The following is a 17191-nucleotide window of genomic DNA, read 5'->3' as shown; positions in this document are numbered from 1 at the left end:
CAAGCACCGCGACATCAATAATTTGCGCTAAAACATTTTTTGTAAAGCGCTTTGAAATGCCTTGCATCTGAATTGTGCTAGACATTCACCTTGCTTTGCCTAATCCTGAGAGCTCTAGAAAATACAAACCCATTGTTCAGAACTGCAAATTAGTTTATTTCCCAAATGATATGACAAATGATCTCCTCTATAACAAATGATTCCGATATTCCTTTGCTAAGACATTTTAAACCAGCAACACATGAATACAGTAGTTCCGTATCTAGCTATATAATAGTAAAGTATACAAAAGGCACTTATTACTGGACAGATACATACATAAAGTAAACAAGACCAAATCTATGACAGAAGGGACAAGGGGCTTAACGGCTGTGAGAGACAATGGATGCACATTTCAGGTAAAAATAAAAAGTTTGGAGTGACATGAAACAAAGCACATAGGTACATGTGTTACATCTCAGCAAATATGTAGTGTCTGTAGATCCTGATTCTTATTTACTTATTTTTAAATATTCTGGCTTTATGACACCAAAACAAAATCATCCATCAAATTCTCTGAGCAAGACCATCGCCATTATTTCTTGAAAAAAGACACTGCAATTTGTCAAGTTACATTTCATAAAGCATGCAGGGGGGGGGGGGGTGTGGAAATCCATCAGCAAAATGGCTGTTAAGGTTACCGCTCATTCGTATTTTTAGTCACTTAAAAGTACATTTAAAAATAATCCCAGATTAATCTGGGCACAGCGGACCACTGCTCGATACATTTTACTGCAAGTCAGTGTCTGAGGACTGTCAGTAGAACCGCGGTGTGAGGCTTATATCACCGAGGAGACATGCTGAACATTCAGAGTTATCTCCTCATTTGATGGCACGAGATGGAATCACTCCCCTGCGTATAATGGTAGACTAGCACCCCAGGAAAGACGCAAGACGGCTGGCATAAGGCACAGATAGAGGCGTAGGCAAGTTCATAAGCCGAGCTGCATTTCTGCATCATGGGTGAGGAGCAGCTGCTGTACAGCAACTATATCAAATTTAAGCCAAAACGTTTAATTTGTTAAGCAAAAACAAATGTATTTAGCAGTAGCTATTACAAAATACACATAATCTGGGTGGGCTACAGATAACCGATCACGAACATTACAAATATGGTAGTGCTTTCTAGGAAATCTAATGTGACATTAAAACACAGCCATCATCTCAAGATATCAAGTTCTTCATTAACTTAAGGAATCAAGGGACCCTTGAAATCCATTTCACATACACCAGTGCTTACCCAATTTTCACTTGTCCCCCTGGTTAGCATGATACTTGTTAAATATTCAGCATCTAAGATGAGTTCACATTCGTGCATTGGTTCGATGTAAAACATACAATGCTAATGTGCTTGGTTTCCTAGTATCTTTGGATGATCTTTGGATTTACCAAAACTACATTGGTAAAGGTGTTTGGCACACAAAATAGTGTTAGCAATGCATAAAAAACGTGTGATAATAATTAAAACACTTTAGGCATCCAAAATGTGATTCTATATACAGTGCAATGGTATTTCTGGAAAAGTGCAGAAAGTCTATTTCAGCTACACTAGAAAGCTCGAGAGAGAAAGGGTGACAGCTGTCATGCAAACATTCCTAAATGAAAACGCCACAACAAACTACTTTTGAAAACACACTGTGCAAGTACAGATGTCACACAGTAAAATAACAAAAAAACAATAAGTATCAGTTTGAATTGGAATGAATGCTTTGCTCATTGCAGGAAATCATAGTGTGAATTTGACTACATGCCTGCCAACTACCGACAAGCACTGTGAAGGCTTGTGAAGACTTCATACATTCCAAATTGGGCATGTTGCCAAGTGGATGGAGTATCCATGCCAACAATTACTGTTACACTCCTGATTGTCAAAGTCTTAAGTTAGAAAGTACAAGAGATTACGACAATAACGTTGGTTAGTAAAGGAAAACTGGCAATAAGTGGGATAGTTCCTGTCTTTGCTCCACAAATACTGGTGGCATGTGTCAAAAAAAAAGGTGGGAGTGAGGTGCTTAGAAGCAATGATATACTGGGTGGATGAACAGGACAGCAACCTGTTAATTCCTATTGTTCCCTATGACTACTTCGTATGCACAGTCTCACACGGGAGAGAATGCATGACCTTTACATAGGGGCTTGTCTTTCTTGGAGTAAAACGTCTTCCCTTCCAAGTTCATCTGGCAAATCTGCAAAACAAACAAACAAATAAATAAATAAATAAATAGATGGGAGGATGAGCTGGAAAAGTGAAAAACTACACAATAAACGACAAAAGGCAAGCTGCAGAAAATGGTACGATTGCGGTCAGCTTGGGTCATTCGATTTCATTTCGTTTTTTAGACATGCTTCTCAGAGCAGAGTATGTCCAAGGGCAAAAGTCAGTGGTAATATTTTTGACCGTTTGTATGGGCCAGGCGGCTCCAGACAGGGAGACAGGGCCTCTATGAATCAAAATGACTTACAGCGCAGACAAAGCAAGTGTCATGCCAGCTGTAGCCAAGTGCTTCTAGGAACCGGTCACCAGTATCAATCTTGAAGTCACAGCCATGGCACTTAGTACCAAACATCTTCTCGTAGTCTGCAGAAAGAAGGACACCCTCATTAAAATGGAAAGGAATGTCGAATGTGGGATAGGTTCTGAAAAGGACATAACGATTAATAGTAAAAAAAAAAAAAAAAAAAAATGGAGGAACAACGCGGGCCAGACGGATGAGGTATGGACCGTGGGAACAGAAATCACACCTAATACAAACAGCAAAGATTAAATGGGTAGCACGGGCTTTCAGTACTGGAGCTTGGAAGTGACAGGTCTTCGCTGGTGCACTTAAGGCGAGTGATTTAGGGCGCAATTCTGAATAAAATGCCTTTTAAAGGTGCTGACGCTGCAGCATTTTCATCAAAATGGAATCATTACTTATAATAAAAATCAGTCACAGACTCTGTGTGCTCTTACTAAAAGACCAATACATCCTGGAGAGAAGGGGGGGGAAGTAAAACCCACTGAAGCACAAAAATCTAGCACTCTGTTTATCTGAAGCAATTGGAAAAACATAAAGAAAAATATTCAAAATTAGGGGGGAAAACCTACAATGACATTATGAATGATTTTTTTTTGGGAGTGCATGATTGTTCACGGATCTTTCACCTCTTTCACAGTAAGGCTCTCCCTCCTCCATGTAAAAGGCCTGGTTCCTAATGGGGGTTTTGCAGGCAGCACACATAAAACACTGAACATGGTAGGTCATCTTCAGGGCGTGCATGATCTCCTGCAGAGAACAGGAAACAAATCGAACTCAGCCCACTTGTTTCAGGATATCAAATTGTTGGGTAGAATGGATGCATGCAAAGCCTGTGCAGATGATGATACCTCACAGGTTAACTTCTAAAGCAATGTTGCTGGGCGATCGCCAACCAGGTGAGACAAAGGGCAACTGGTCTGCAGCTGGTTGACTGAGAGAAGTTTCCCACCGTCGAAAATCAGAGATTTTCATATAGAAATTTGTTGTCCAACATCAAAGGGAAAGAGCCTCAGCAATACTGGACAGTAACACTGCCCTGTGTATCATCAGCCGGCCAGTAGGTGATACATGACAAGTTTGGGCTACAAAACTGGGCCTTTATTTTGCCAATCTTTCATTCCCCATTTCTTTAGTAGAGTTACTTGCCAAAGCACTCAAAATGGCAGGTAGGCATTTCTGTTCAAACTATTTTCCAAGATTTCAAAGAGTTACCATCTTGGGGTACGTTTCACAAAGTACAGGTGCCAAACTGAAGGGTTCCAGCTGAACGGTTCCAACTGTATAAGCTGCCAATAGGAGCCTTTGAGAAACATACCCCTGCAAGTGATTTTGAAACCCAGAGCAATGGAAATGAGTGATTATAAAGCTTCTCACCCCAGTGATGATCTTCTTGCACTTGGCACAGTTAGGTGCATAACGGTTGTCATAGCACTTGGTACAGAAGATGGAGCCCCTCTCCTCAAAGAAGCCTCCCTCCTCCAGAATCACCTTACACTGGGAGCAGGTGAACTCCTCTGGGTGCCAGGAGCGCCCCAGGGCAACGAGATAGCGTCCCCTGAGTCCCCCCACACACACACAAACACACACACACAATAAACAAAGATTAACACCAAGGTCAGTTGTTACCGAAGGATTAGCAAAGATGCGGAAAAGAAAATGCTACATCAAAGCAGCTAATCCATCACTAAAGCGTATTGGCACCACTTAATGTTAAAGCATCCGTCCAGCATACTGAAAGGCTGCCATATACTGGCAGGTTTTTTTCCCTTGATAGAATGCCACACACATCCCTGGGGGGGGGGGGGGGGGGGGGGGGTAAAACTGAATCATTTCCCTTTACTCAATTCCTATATATGAAACAAATTCCCAAATGGAAATTACCTGAGGTTTTATTTGCCTTAGTCATCAAGGCCAATCCTTACATTACAGAATCTACTAATACCACCTAAATATCACTAGATAAATCATCTCAGGAGATTTGAAACAAGGCTGTTGGTCTGCAGTGCCCTGTACAATAGTCACGTGTTCATTGTTGAAGGAAAAACAGAGGTGAAGCCCCGTGGCCCCCTTTGCTGGCTGGTGAAGGCTCACCTGATGATCTTGTTGCAGGCAGCACACAGTGGGGTTCTCCCACTGTCAGACGGAGCCTGCTGGGCGGCCTGTAGGATGGAGTTGCGGTTCTGCATGGGCGTTGGCTGGGCCGGCTTGCTATGTTGGGTCAGCACCGTACTGGTCTTATCTGGATGGTAACGGCTGGCGAAATTGGGGTCTGTAACCCAGGGCGGGCGGCAGGACGGGCCTGTAGAAGGGGCTGGGGCCTTAGGAGCCGATTTAGCTGAGGAAAGAGTTTACAGGGGCACCTTTACATTTCACTGAGCATTTTCACCACTGATACATGTTAAGAAAATCTGCTTATGCTCCGTTAGTGTTTTTACTAAAAGCCACACTGGACACGATTTGATTTTTTCAAGTGTGGAATTCAGAAGAACAAGGTTTAGTATTACAAGGCCATGTCCAAACAGATAACCAATCAGATTGCAGAGGTGGTGGGTCCAAGCAATTAACCAATCATTTTTAATTCTGCCCTCAGAACATTTTGTGCAAACTCGCACAAGCCACCGCAGTGCTACAGAGTAGTTTCTTACCCAGACTTTCATTGGGTTTGTCTGCTGAGGGTGCCACAGGTTTAGACTCTGGGGTCTCTGCTTCATGACTGTAGAAATAAAATAATAATAATAAAAAAAAAAAACAGCTCTCGTGAGACCAAAAGACCCCATTAAAAGGCAATGAAATGGAATAGATATTTGAGCAAGACATCTACTTACAATATAATGTAGGTTTAATATCAGAATGACAGGATTGTGTGCAACTGAATTAAAAATACAGCAGAATTTTTAATCAGACATACTGAATTCCCCAGAGATGTCTTCCAAGTGTGAAATCTTAATGTAGTTTTGACAATGCTGACAATCATGTTTCAGTTCATTACTCTTCCTCCAGAAAGCAGTTATAAAGGACAAAGTGTCAGACAAAGTACATATATCACTGGCTGTCACCTTGCATGCAACTGCACTGCTATTGAGGACAGAAGATCATCTTATTTTATAATTACTGGAATAAACTCAAACTTTTAAAGGACTTACTTGTGAATAATCATTTCCACTTTTAATGAATCATCTTAAAATATGACTTCTTCAAAACACTACAAATACACTTGTACGTCAACATAATATTTCATACCATTACAATGCAACCTACGCTAAAATCATCTTTCACAGCAATTCCCTGCAGGAGGTAAAATTGTGAATGTTTCCAATGGATAGTAACTACTCACAGAAATTGAATATACAGTAGTAAGCGAGAATATACTCCATTTATGCATGTCTTTCAATCCAAGGAATTTCAACTCATTTCCATTAATTTCCGTCACTGCACTCTCTCTACATCTTCACTCCAGGCAGGCAAACAAAAATTAATGGAGATCTTATGCAATCATTTCAGGCTTACCTTACACCATAATATAACATTTAAATAACATCCATCATCGCATTTTCTGTACCTGCTTGTCCAATGCAGGGTTGTGGGGGTCCAAAGCCTATCCTGAAAGCTATGGGTGTGAATAAGGGAATAATTCAGGGCGGGGTGCCATCCCATCGCAGGGCAATTTAAATAACAGCAAGAATAAATCTTGTTTTGGGATGCCACCATATTATATAACAACTTGACTAATCATTAAGTCAAGTGGGGCACCAATCATTCAGTACACTTCATACTGAGAGGCGAAATAATGCACCACTGAACACAGTGCTACATATAGGTCTATACATAAAGTGCAAGGATAGACAAGACAAGTGTGGGGTGAGTGGGACACTGACACACGATGTATAAATAAGCAATGATGAGACAAATGGAATGCAATAATGGAAGCAGCAGAGTGGTTTATAGCATAAATAGATACCAAAGATTAATAAGTACTTGTAATAGTGTAGTAACACTGGTGGACAGCAGAGCTCGTGTAAAGTCCAAATATGTGGGGGAGGGGGGGGGCAGCAAAGGGGTCAGAGTGTGGACAGCTGTGGGAAAGAAGGTGAAGGGGATTAAGGCGATGATGATAAATATGGAGTTGTCAGTGGGTGAGACATTACTTTACACCTGCTAATAATTTAAACTGCATTATTTAACGCAGTTTTAGATGGCACTGGCAAATGGAACAATACTAGCAATAAATACCAGTATCCATCATACAAACTGAACCCAGGACGCTTTTACAAAGACGCAACAAACACTAAACTGGAAAAACAGTGAATGAATAAAACCAGATACTTCCACTACCGATACTGACAAACAAAACCGGAAAACGTCACTGCAGAAAGCGTAATTACATATGGTACATGCCCTAATACCAAAGAATCTTAGTTCTCTAGAATAACTAACTGTGGGTATAAAGGGATGTAAGTCTATTGAGAAACATGTGATATTTCCCATTACCCTTGACGGCATGTCGAACTGCAGAAGGCAAGAGGAGAACCTCCTGACCACGTTCTGACATGACGCAGTGGTGTTGACAGTGTAAAAGCTGAACTGACAAGCTATAGGCTAAAGGCTGTTTACTCCTTAGCAACATCAAGCTCCATCACCAGACAGTCACCACTAATGCATTGGTGATGTGCATGGAGGCGACACTGAAAGAACACTTAACATGCAGCACAAGACAACCAGTGTCCACAGACAGGTCATGTATTGGTAAGGGGATGAAACGCATTATTTGCTCCCGTAAGTCACCGGTCACCCATGATTGACGTGTAAAGCTGGAGCATGTGCTGCAAATAATGAATTAATGGATGAAGGAAGAGTTCTGCCTGTAAGAGGCTGTTCATGTGATCATTAGAGTCCACGCTGTGTGCGCATGGCCAAGCTCAGGAAGGTCAGGTCAGAACTCGGTGCTTGCATAAACATTATTGACTGGGCAGATATATGGTGTAGTGAGGAAACTCCATAACAATGCTATTTCAAGCATATGTGGAAATCACACAGTAATTAAGCCATTCTATAGACTATTTTTTGTTTTACTCAGGGGTACAATTTTGAGAAGGGTAACACTCTGCTGACAGATTCCTGGCAAAAATATTGATAAAACTAAAAAGCATAGAAAATATTAACAGATCTACTTTCCCCAGATTAACAGTGCAAAATCACTAGAGTTCTAGACCGAGCATTCAGCATCACCAGTTTGTGTAATTCCCTAAATATAATGCTTCGACCATTTATTTAATTAGAATTACTATGGTAAATCGAGACTGACTGCATAAGTTCATTAAGCAGAATCTAAGTGAATGGAGTGAATTAGAAGAAAAGTGTAGCCAAAACTTTCAAAGCAGCCAAGAAGCACCATAATGTGTGGTGTAACCTGTCAAGTTGTGTGCGCCGTTGCCGCAGGGATGAACAACAAAATGTCAAATCGCATTAAAATAGAAGGCACTTCCGGGAATGGAACCGCATTAAAATGACACCCGTTGAGAAACTGGCACAGCGGGATCATTGCACTAACTGCTCATTAATATCGACAATTTGTTACCAGTGTTTGTGATCACAAAGCAAGCATTAGTGGATATTTGTGTTGGTAGATTATGCACGAGCCCTCAAACTTCAACAAAACCATTTATCCATTTTGTTTTTAGTTAACAACAAATGAGACAAAACACCAAAAAAATAGCCTTGTTAAAATCTGATAACCACTTTAGAGGCTTTTATGCTTCTATTCATACCAATTCTAAGGGCTTCCAAAGTCTATTCTCAGATCGTGTTGAAAGAGGAAACAACAAATCACCAAGAGACTACTTACAACCCATATTTCATAGGTTAAAAATACTTCAATACCTTTGAGATAAGCCCTTGACTTGGGTGAAATATGACAGTGTATATAGAGAGGAGGACACAAAACAGAGGAAGAAACGCAATCTTTTTCAAATGTTTTATGTATTGATGAAAGCAAAAAAACAAACAATTTGCCAATTTTTCCCTGTTTTTCTCCCCCCCCCAGAGGGAGAATCCAAACGAGAATCCAAGGGATTATCAATATGATACACAGTTTCAGAAGACAGAGCAAAAAGGGGGAGGGACCAACGTGTCTGCACAATAAAATCACAAAAGGAAATCAGCAAAGGGGGTGGGCGAGTTATTCCTATTGCTGAACACTGAAAGACATTTGGCAATAAGGAAAAAGATCTATTACACAAGGTCACCAGCACTTTTAACACTCATGCATTCCTGTGTGGGGGGATATCTGTTGGTAGGCTCAGTATGCAAGTTCTGTGATCTATGCTTCCTGCAATTTTTCTATTTTTACTTATTTTTCTGTTTTCAGATTCCTCAAACTCCCTCCCGAAGCCACTCAAGTCAGTTGAATTGACGCGTTCCGAGCTTCTCATCGTATGGGTGGACAGACAGGTCCTGTCACGGGCCCATCCTGCGGTGCCCCAGAGGGCACTCAGGTCTTGACATTGAGGGAACGGGCAGACCTGTTGTGGTGCCAGTCCCGAAGCCTAGCATAGCGGGGACTCTGAATTTCTGTGAGGAACTTTTCCCTAACCAAGAAAGAAGAGAGAGACAACACAGCGGACAAGAAAAAGGGGGATGAGAGGAGAAGTGTAATGAGAGAAAGAAAAGAGATACAAAGTGACAGTCCTGCGGTGCCAGATGACAAAGTATGCATGAGACAAAGAAAGCCTTGGTTTTACATTTTTGGCAAGTCATGTCTCAAGAGCTCACACAATGGTGATCTGTATAAAAACAACGAGATCTGGAGGGGTTTCCCTTAGAAGTAACTACGCTTTTGGCACCTTGCAGACCAAAGCTCAGCTTATACTCATGGATCACAGCCTACACCAGAACACAACCATGCTTTACCTGGACTTCTTCAGGTTCTCATCATCTGGGTCCTGCACTGATGAGTCAGAATAAACAAACATCAGATCATTTCATGGGTGTTTGCAACTCTACTAACTAACAAATACTAAAATACTGAAGTCCACATGTGTGTGATAATTGGGGAACACGCGTCATCTTCGCTTATAGGACACAGTGGTGCCTTGATGGACTTGGACCTGCCACCATCTGCTCACAAATCTAGTTAACCCGTATAGCAGAATCCCATGCCAATAAACACTTAATCAAACCCTTTGTGAGCTAAATCTCACAATGTGAATGGCAAATTCTTGATGCTATGCACTGGCCACCCAACAGCAACGTGGGGGTCCCTCAGAGGGGGAAGGCCCCGCCTCCCTGACTTACTGAAGTCAGTGCCTGTGAGCTGGGCCAAGATGCGGAAGGAGCGCGACTGGGTGGTGCCCGTGCGAGGCTGCCAGTCCTGCGTGTCTTCGATCAGACGTTTCTTGCCACGGTCATTGGGGATGAAGCAAGGCGCGCCCTCTGCCCGGAGACCGTGCCTGGAACTAGGTGCCGGCGAAGGCGCGGCGGGGAGCGGGGGGGGGGGGTTAGGGGGCTAGTCTTTGTTTTTGGCCCACAGATATTCTTCATGGAAACTGAAGTCAAACTTGAAAGATTTTGGACGTGCCAAAGTAAATCACAGCATTTCATGCATTGAGGGATGGCATGGTAACACCTTTTATAACCTGCAGTACAGTAAGCGTGCAGGAGATTGGGCAGCACTGCCAGTCATATGACGACCCACTGTCCATGTCTATCCTGGCGTTGTGGTTATGTGCAATAAATTCTCCCTTATAAATGACAGTTGTGTTTCTTATACAAGCACCACCATTAGGGGTATAGGCAAAATATTTTGTCATTTATGCATGTGGCTAATACCTATAGACAGCATGAGGCGGAAACAGTTCAATATATAGGCTGCCAAAAAGTGGAGGTGATAAACAGTAAAAAAAAATTATGAAACTGATTTTCTGTAAAATGTTTTAATGCAAATTACTTCTAAAGAGTGAATACAGCATCTTATTTAATTTCCTCTCGGTGTGCAGCAGTGAAACAGAAATCCGCACTTAATCTGTACTGTACAAGAGCACTAAACGATAGGCTACACTATGTTTGCCTAAATTTTACACATTTGTTCAGCAGAATGGGTTATCTATGTGACTTTGTGATTCACGGCCACATCAAGGTCTTATAACCATATAAAAGCAACATCGCGAGTTTTAACCAGTCTGGAAACATGGCAGTGAAAGAAGGAGACTCTTTGGGAGGAATGACATTTTTTTCTTATGATGAAAGAGCCGATATATATTTAAGATGATTATGCAACCATTACTCGCGTTATATTTCATAGTGTCAAGCCTGTTACCTGATCATCACCAACAAACAGCAATATCCTATGCACACATTAATTTCTTTTAACAATGTACGTACACACACACACACACACACACACACACACACACACACACACACACACACACACACACACACACACACACACACACACGCGAGTAATTCAGGAAGACGATGTGAAACACAACAATGACCAATATTATGCTACATGCAGGGATCAAAGTTGCATACTGTGAGGCAAACCAATCCCTGACAACATGGGAGATCTCAGTGCCAACCACTCATGCTGGATTAGGAGCCTGTACTGCCAGAGAACCGAAGCAGACAAAGCATGCAGCCAAAACCATGTCGGCAAAACCAAAGAAAAGTTCAACAGAATATATGAGCCAGGGCAGAGGATAACGGGAGTGGTTCAATTCTCAAGATTTAATGCAATGAAACGTTTTTAACCTGCCGCGGTGTACAAAGAAAAGCTGGAAGGTGTTGACATATTTCACAGCATCCAAAATTTGCCAGCCTGTCACCGCCAATTCAGAATTTTAAGTCGGAACAGATAAGTCTTACTAAGTACGGTTGTGAAGTTTCATTTCAAGGCTGCGAAATTCTCAGCATACCGAGTTTGTGTCCCTGGTTTATACAACAGACAGCAACCCAAATGAGACTGACACAAAAATTAAACAATGTTAGCAGGGTGCTCCAGCAAGAGCAAACACGCGAATACAGAGCAGAGCCGAGTGCAGCGTGCCCCTACTTGGTCTCAGGGAGCATCTCAATGTAAGCGTCCCCCCTGAGAAACAGGGACAGCAGGAAATAAAGACACAGGACACAGCAGAAGCAAAAACACAAGAGAATTATACGCATAATTATTAATCTGACTATGTATTTCTCAACAACCAGTGGCAATGAATTCCATATCACGACATCTGTGGGGTTTCTTTGCAGAGATTGAATAATGATCCTTTCTTTTTAGAAAGCAAACTTTAAAGAATGGCAGGTTTTGGGCAAAAAAATAAAAAAAACGAAGAGTTAATTCATTAAATCTCATCACTAACTTGTTCCAAGCAGTAGCAACACTGTACAATCAAATTTAGATGATGGCGATAACAGCTCATTAAAGATTTTGCAAATTTATTAAAGAAAAGGTCACTGACTTGTCAAGGACATCCAGCTGTAGTATATAGGGATAGAGAGAGAGAGAAAGAGAGAGAGAGTGAGCGAGAGAGGGGAAAAGGATGAAAAGATCAGTCTGGAGAAATAATGCATTTAAAAATCAAAGAGTAGGAGGCAGGAATCAAATACAATGGGATGCAGAAAAAAGGCAGATTACGAGGAGCACGTCTTGACAAAGGTGACAGGCTCCCCCACATCATTCTCAATCATAAGCTACTGAAGTGCCCTAAATGAAACCCCCAGCCCCACCCAGGCTTCACACATGCATTTCAGAAATTATCTGAATCCTCTGATTTAGAGTTTGCACAACCCAGTCCACAAAACTACTGTCATTATAGAAAATCTAGTTAAACTGGGTACATTTCTGCCCCTTCTATTTAAACAAGTGCCAGGCCTGTTTTCTGCACAATACTTCAACTTGCATGCATTTCACATCAAAAGCAATATCATCTTAGTTTTCCCCCACACAAAGCTGATCCATAATATTTTCGGAATTCCAATCGGCATGAGACAGGAACAGCGCAAGCTGGCCAGTCCACGACGTAAAGCAGCACTGACCTTCTGGCTACCTGCAACTTCTGAAGACATTCTCCTTTCCTTCTGTTTGTTTGATTTGATTCAATGTCCAAAAAAATTCCCTATGGTTCCCTAATCTGGTACTTAACAGAGCAAATCAGGGTTCTCCTTTTCTGTCCTTAAATAAGAACAGAGCTCTTCTGCCACGAAAGTTAAATAAAAAATGAAAAACTTCTAAACTACACGTACAAAGACAAAAAAAAAAACTATGACAACTTATGAAACAAACAGGTACTTGGATTAAAACTTCGGCTAATACCCTGGGCTGGACAAACAGATTTAGCTACATACAAGATGCACTCTCCAAGTAAGGCTGTTACGTGATCAAGCGCCCCTCCAGTAAAAGCACATTCAGGGCTCAGCACATTTTCGGGGCGGGGAGCACAGTGCACTAAAAACAGAAATGAGAAAACTCTGCCAAACGCCAAGCCCACTTAACCCTTTCCCGCACCAATGCCTGACCAGAAGCACAGGCCCTCTGTTACCATTTCCCTGTTTGGGTCCCTGTTCATTCACTTCACAACAGAAACAAGACATGTTACACAAATGTTTCCAGCCCTGCATGAGAATAATAATAAAGGAAAAATATATAAGAGGGGGAAAAAAATTAATCAAAGATGCTCACAGTTCATACAAAAGTTCTTAAGATTGTGCTCAGAAGATAATTGGTCAGACCTTAGGTCATCAAATGTAAATGCATGACAGACTACTGATGCTTAAACACAAATCCATTAACACTAGAGCAACAGTGTGAAGAGAGAAAACCACACAATTTAAAAACATTTAGAGTTAATAATAAGCATTATACAGTTCAAAAAACAACATAGCTATTATTTGTTCTATTTAATTAGGTGGAAACCACAATCCAATCTTATCTGCTTTGTGTTAACACAAAGGGGAGAGGGGGAAGGATACCAGCACATTCTGCAGGGTACCCAGACTCTGCTGAAAGTTGGGCTTGTCATGGCCTTTTAGTGGTCCAAAACCTTTGCTGACATAAAATTTTACTACCTCCAGGTGGAACAGTTTTCTCCTTCACCATTTTCACATAAGCAATGGAACCAGCGCACAGCCACACCTGTATACCTGCAAGCGTCCCCTGATTTCAGTCAGGCTTGAGTTACCTACCCGTTATGTGGCTGAAGCACCCTGACCGAGGCCCTGGAGCCCAGGTCAAACTTTGGGGCGCAAGCAATGGGTTTGACCACCGCTTGTGTGCTGGTGTTGCCGCCCCCAACACCAAATGGCCGAGCCATCTTGTTTAGGGCTGTGCTGGGTGCAAAGGAGTACTTTGGCTGATTGGAGGCGGAAGGAGGTGCGGCCTGAGTAAGGGAGAGGGGCAACAAGGGGCACACGAGCAACACCATGCGGTTAGACATGGCACACAGACAAACCAAGGCTGAGCAGGCCAGCAACATTTCAGTCACTTTATTCCTTTAACAAAAGTGAAGATGACATGTTGTGGGGTTCTGTTCTTTAAAAAAATTTAAAAATCCATGAAAATTCAACTGTACGGACTGGTAAAGTAACAAACCTAATATGTGTGATTAAATTTCACACACTTGTCATCTTTCAAATTTGTTCACACTAAGGACACACAAAGGGTGCTCGCTGGATGCCTGCATGCCAGATGTTCAGGTTGGGGGCCTACCAAGTCAACTAGCTCCCCAAAACATCTGGTCCAGTTAAGGAGACCTGTGGCTGCCTGGGTATTCAAAACCTAAGTGAGGAAATGGGGACTAAATTTGTCTTCTAAAAATAGTTTATAATATAGTGTTTGGAAAGAAGACGGATGGCGGAACTGGTGATTACATCTTGAATGCTCCAGGTAGCTACATGTCATAAATTAAAATGTCCTTCCACCATTTGTATTTCTGGCACTTTAATAAGTCCTTGCAGCAAACAGAATGCACATTTCTCAGGCAGATTTTTTCTCCCCCGATTTCCAAATTATTTGTGCACAAACCCCCAGTGCGGATAATGTTGGACCATGTAGCTCTCCAGATCTTTTTTGTCTGGTACAAACTGGCCTTAATTATTGGGAACAGTCAGCTCGCAATAAGGGACGAGCGCCTAATCAAGTTGAGTGGATTCTGAGAAATACGCAAAAGATTCCATTCAAAATATTCCGCCGCAGCTGTTTGCAGAAGCACTCATTCCACAAATGGTACAGAAAATGGTGAATAATGCTTTGACAAAGTATGGTTAAGGATGCTGTATTACTCAACTGACAAAGATGTCGGGTAAATAAAATGTGCTTTTTATTATTCAAAATTTCCAAAATTATATAAAGATCTGGAACCAATATGGAGACATTTGCATTCAGATGATGGTGTGTGAAGCCATCGTTGCATGTAGGTTCTCTGCTGCTTACTTTGTGAAAGCATTAATCAACCTTCACGAGGCGAGATGTAGTTAGCGGTCTTACCTTCTGTTCTGTTCCTGAAGCGAAAGATCTGCAAGAGAAAGGTTGGGATTGAAATGAGAGGCTGATCAGACTCCCTTCCCCTAACATCAGCCTAACATTTCAGTCATAAGGACAGCACACCACATTGTGAAAGGAAAATGAGGGAAAAAAGTACAGGTCAGATAGAACTGCAATTATGTGTCACATTTCCATATCAGTTCATATTAAAATATCAGTACAACACAAAAGAAAAATGTGTGTATATAATGGACATTTAACTAGGGACATATATCAGGTATAATGTTTCATTTGAAAAAACAGGCAGTAGGTTTTATGGAGCAAATAAATAACCTGAAGAAAGCAGACCCATCGTGGTGGATACTGTCATTAAAGTAAGGAACACATAGGGAGAATAGGAAAGATTCGGTGACTGGGTGACTGTACATGATATTCCAGCCTCGTGTTATATATAGCAGCTCCCACTGCCGTTGCATAAACAGCATTTTGAAAGGTGACACCAGGCCAGTGAAGGTGTTCATGGTCGTTTTACAAATTGCAGTTCAGGTGATTGAGGTGTGCCATTTAACCACTACTGCCAGTTCTTCTAGCCAACACTCAAAATGAGAATTGGCTCCAGCTTTTTGCCTCTGAATTATTCTGACAGATCTTTTAAAAAAAAAAAAAAAAAACCTCTCTTGCATGCACCAGTTCGCTCATGCATGGAGACAGGTGATTCCAGAGAGAATTAATATATGGGACGTGCGACATTAACTCATCTGAATCCAGTTAGAGGCAGAAAGTGATGGAACTGCCATAAAGGCAAATTCAGACAAAATGACTTGGGGAAGTTGAGGAGCTGAATCACTACAGATATCTGACAGGATTAAACAGCAGCCCCTGAGTGAACATTACCCAGAATCTTCAAACACAAAAACCGGCCTGCAAGTTGCAGGTGCTCGAGAGTCACATCCATGCTTTCGCTTCCTATTGGCCCATCAGTAAGATGTACATTTATTTTTTTAAACAAATGGGCAAGGAAGTTTTTGAGATGCACACTTCGAAGTAAAGCTCTCTTAACCGTTAGTGATCTGATTGTTGTGCAAAACCCACAGCTTTATGTTCCAGAGAAAGAGCTGGAATGCTGAGCGTGCTCATATAACTCCCACTGACATACAGCACTGATACCAACAACTACGAAATGGCTGCCAGGATGTTATGGATTGCAAGCCCTACTGGCACTATAATTTTATACGCTAGAACAAGAACCACAGTACATTTATTTTCTCTAACAGATACATCACTTTTCCAAATCATTAGTCCAGGACATGAGTCATGGCACATCATTTGGAAATGAAGTTAGCCAGCTCAGATTGATATATGCTGAAAATGATAATAAACAAGCCTAAAGAAAACCACAGTCTTGTGCTCTTGGGGGGGAAAAAAAGCAGAGAAGCCACATCTGTGTTCCTAAAGCCCTTAAAATGACTAAAGCAAAAACATCTGCTTACCTCAATTCTTTCCAAAAACGTAAGCACCAAACAATATCCTTGCATCACACACAGCCCCCGTTACATCACAGCGTAAGAATGCTGTGAACGGCTAGTGTTCATACCCACTGCTCAAACGCTACGTCAGCCTTCTGAGATCTGGTGACCAATAAACTGTTAAAATCGGTGCCTTCATGCTACGTTTTTGAGGGTTTTTTTTACTCCCCCGTCGCCCCCATCTGAAAACAGCATTCTGCTTTCTGCACTTCATCTTATGCAGATGCATTGACAGTAGGTTTCACACGCTGATGCTGTTTGTTCTGTGCAGCAGCAGAAGGAAAAAAAACTAATTCAGATAACGTTACTGTCACCAGGATGCATCTTGGTTCCTCCTCAAACGCTAATACTATTTTATAGCCGACCTCTTTGTTGTGTGCCACAGATCGTGTTGCCTGTCTGGAGAAGAGACAGACTTGGATGATCAAGTGCAAGATCATAGGTTTGTGGTGACAGTCGGCATGCTGTAAACAGGATGCTGAACACGGCTTATTTTTCCTTGTGGCAAGCTGGACGCGTCAGCCTTATCTCACGTACCCCAGCAGAAAGCGAGTTCTTCATGCATGCCGCAGATGACGCACGAGAAGGCCCCGTTCGATAAAGGAGAGAAGGGAAGAAGCATATCTGTTTCCTGGGGG

General features: G+C 41.9%; 1 protein-coding gene across 1 annotated transcript in view; it reads right to left on the bottom strand.

Annotated features, from left to right (window-relative positions):
- Positions 1–132: 132 nt before the first annotated feature.
- The window catches only part of pdlim7 (PDZ and LIM domain 7), a 43674-nt gene continuing 26615 nt past the window's right edge, over positions 133–17191 (bottom strand). The window contains exons 4-17 of the mRNA XM_049027566.1: positions 15031–15058; positions 13731–13924; positions 13145–13160; positions 12008–12024; positions 11608–11643; positions 9849–10009; positions 9465–9501; positions 6280–6283; positions 5210–5258; positions 4650–4893; positions 3933–4113; positions 3185–3305; positions 2502–2617; positions 133–2225 (exon numbers count right to left, since the gene is read on the bottom strand). Coding sequence (XP_048883523.1) covers positions 2139–2225; positions 2502–2617; positions 3185–3305; positions 3933–4113; positions 4650–4893; positions 5210–5258; positions 6280–6283; positions 9465–9501; positions 9849–10009; positions 11608–11643; positions 12008–12024; positions 13145–13160; positions 13731–13924; positions 15031–15058 — 1291 coding nt within the window. The 3' untranslated portion in view covers positions 133–2138. The remainder of the gene's footprint in view (positions 2226–2501; positions 2618–3184; positions 3306–3932; positions 4114–4649; positions 4894–5209; positions 5259–6279; positions 6284–9464; positions 9502–9848; positions 10010–11607; positions 11644–12007; positions 12025–13144; positions 13161–13730; positions 13925–15030; positions 15059–17191) is intronic.

The sequence above is a fragment of the Brienomyrus brachyistius genome, chromosome 10, assembly GCF_023856365.1.
Source record: "Brienomyrus brachyistius isolate T26 chromosome 10, BBRACH_0.4, whole genome shotgun sequence".
Classification (NCBI taxonomy): Eukaryota; Metazoa; Chordata; class Actinopteri; order Osteoglossiformes; family Mormyridae; genus Brienomyrus; species Brienomyrus brachyistius.
Note: the sequence above shows the minus strand (reverse complement) of the source record. Positions and strands in the feature narration are given on the sequence as shown.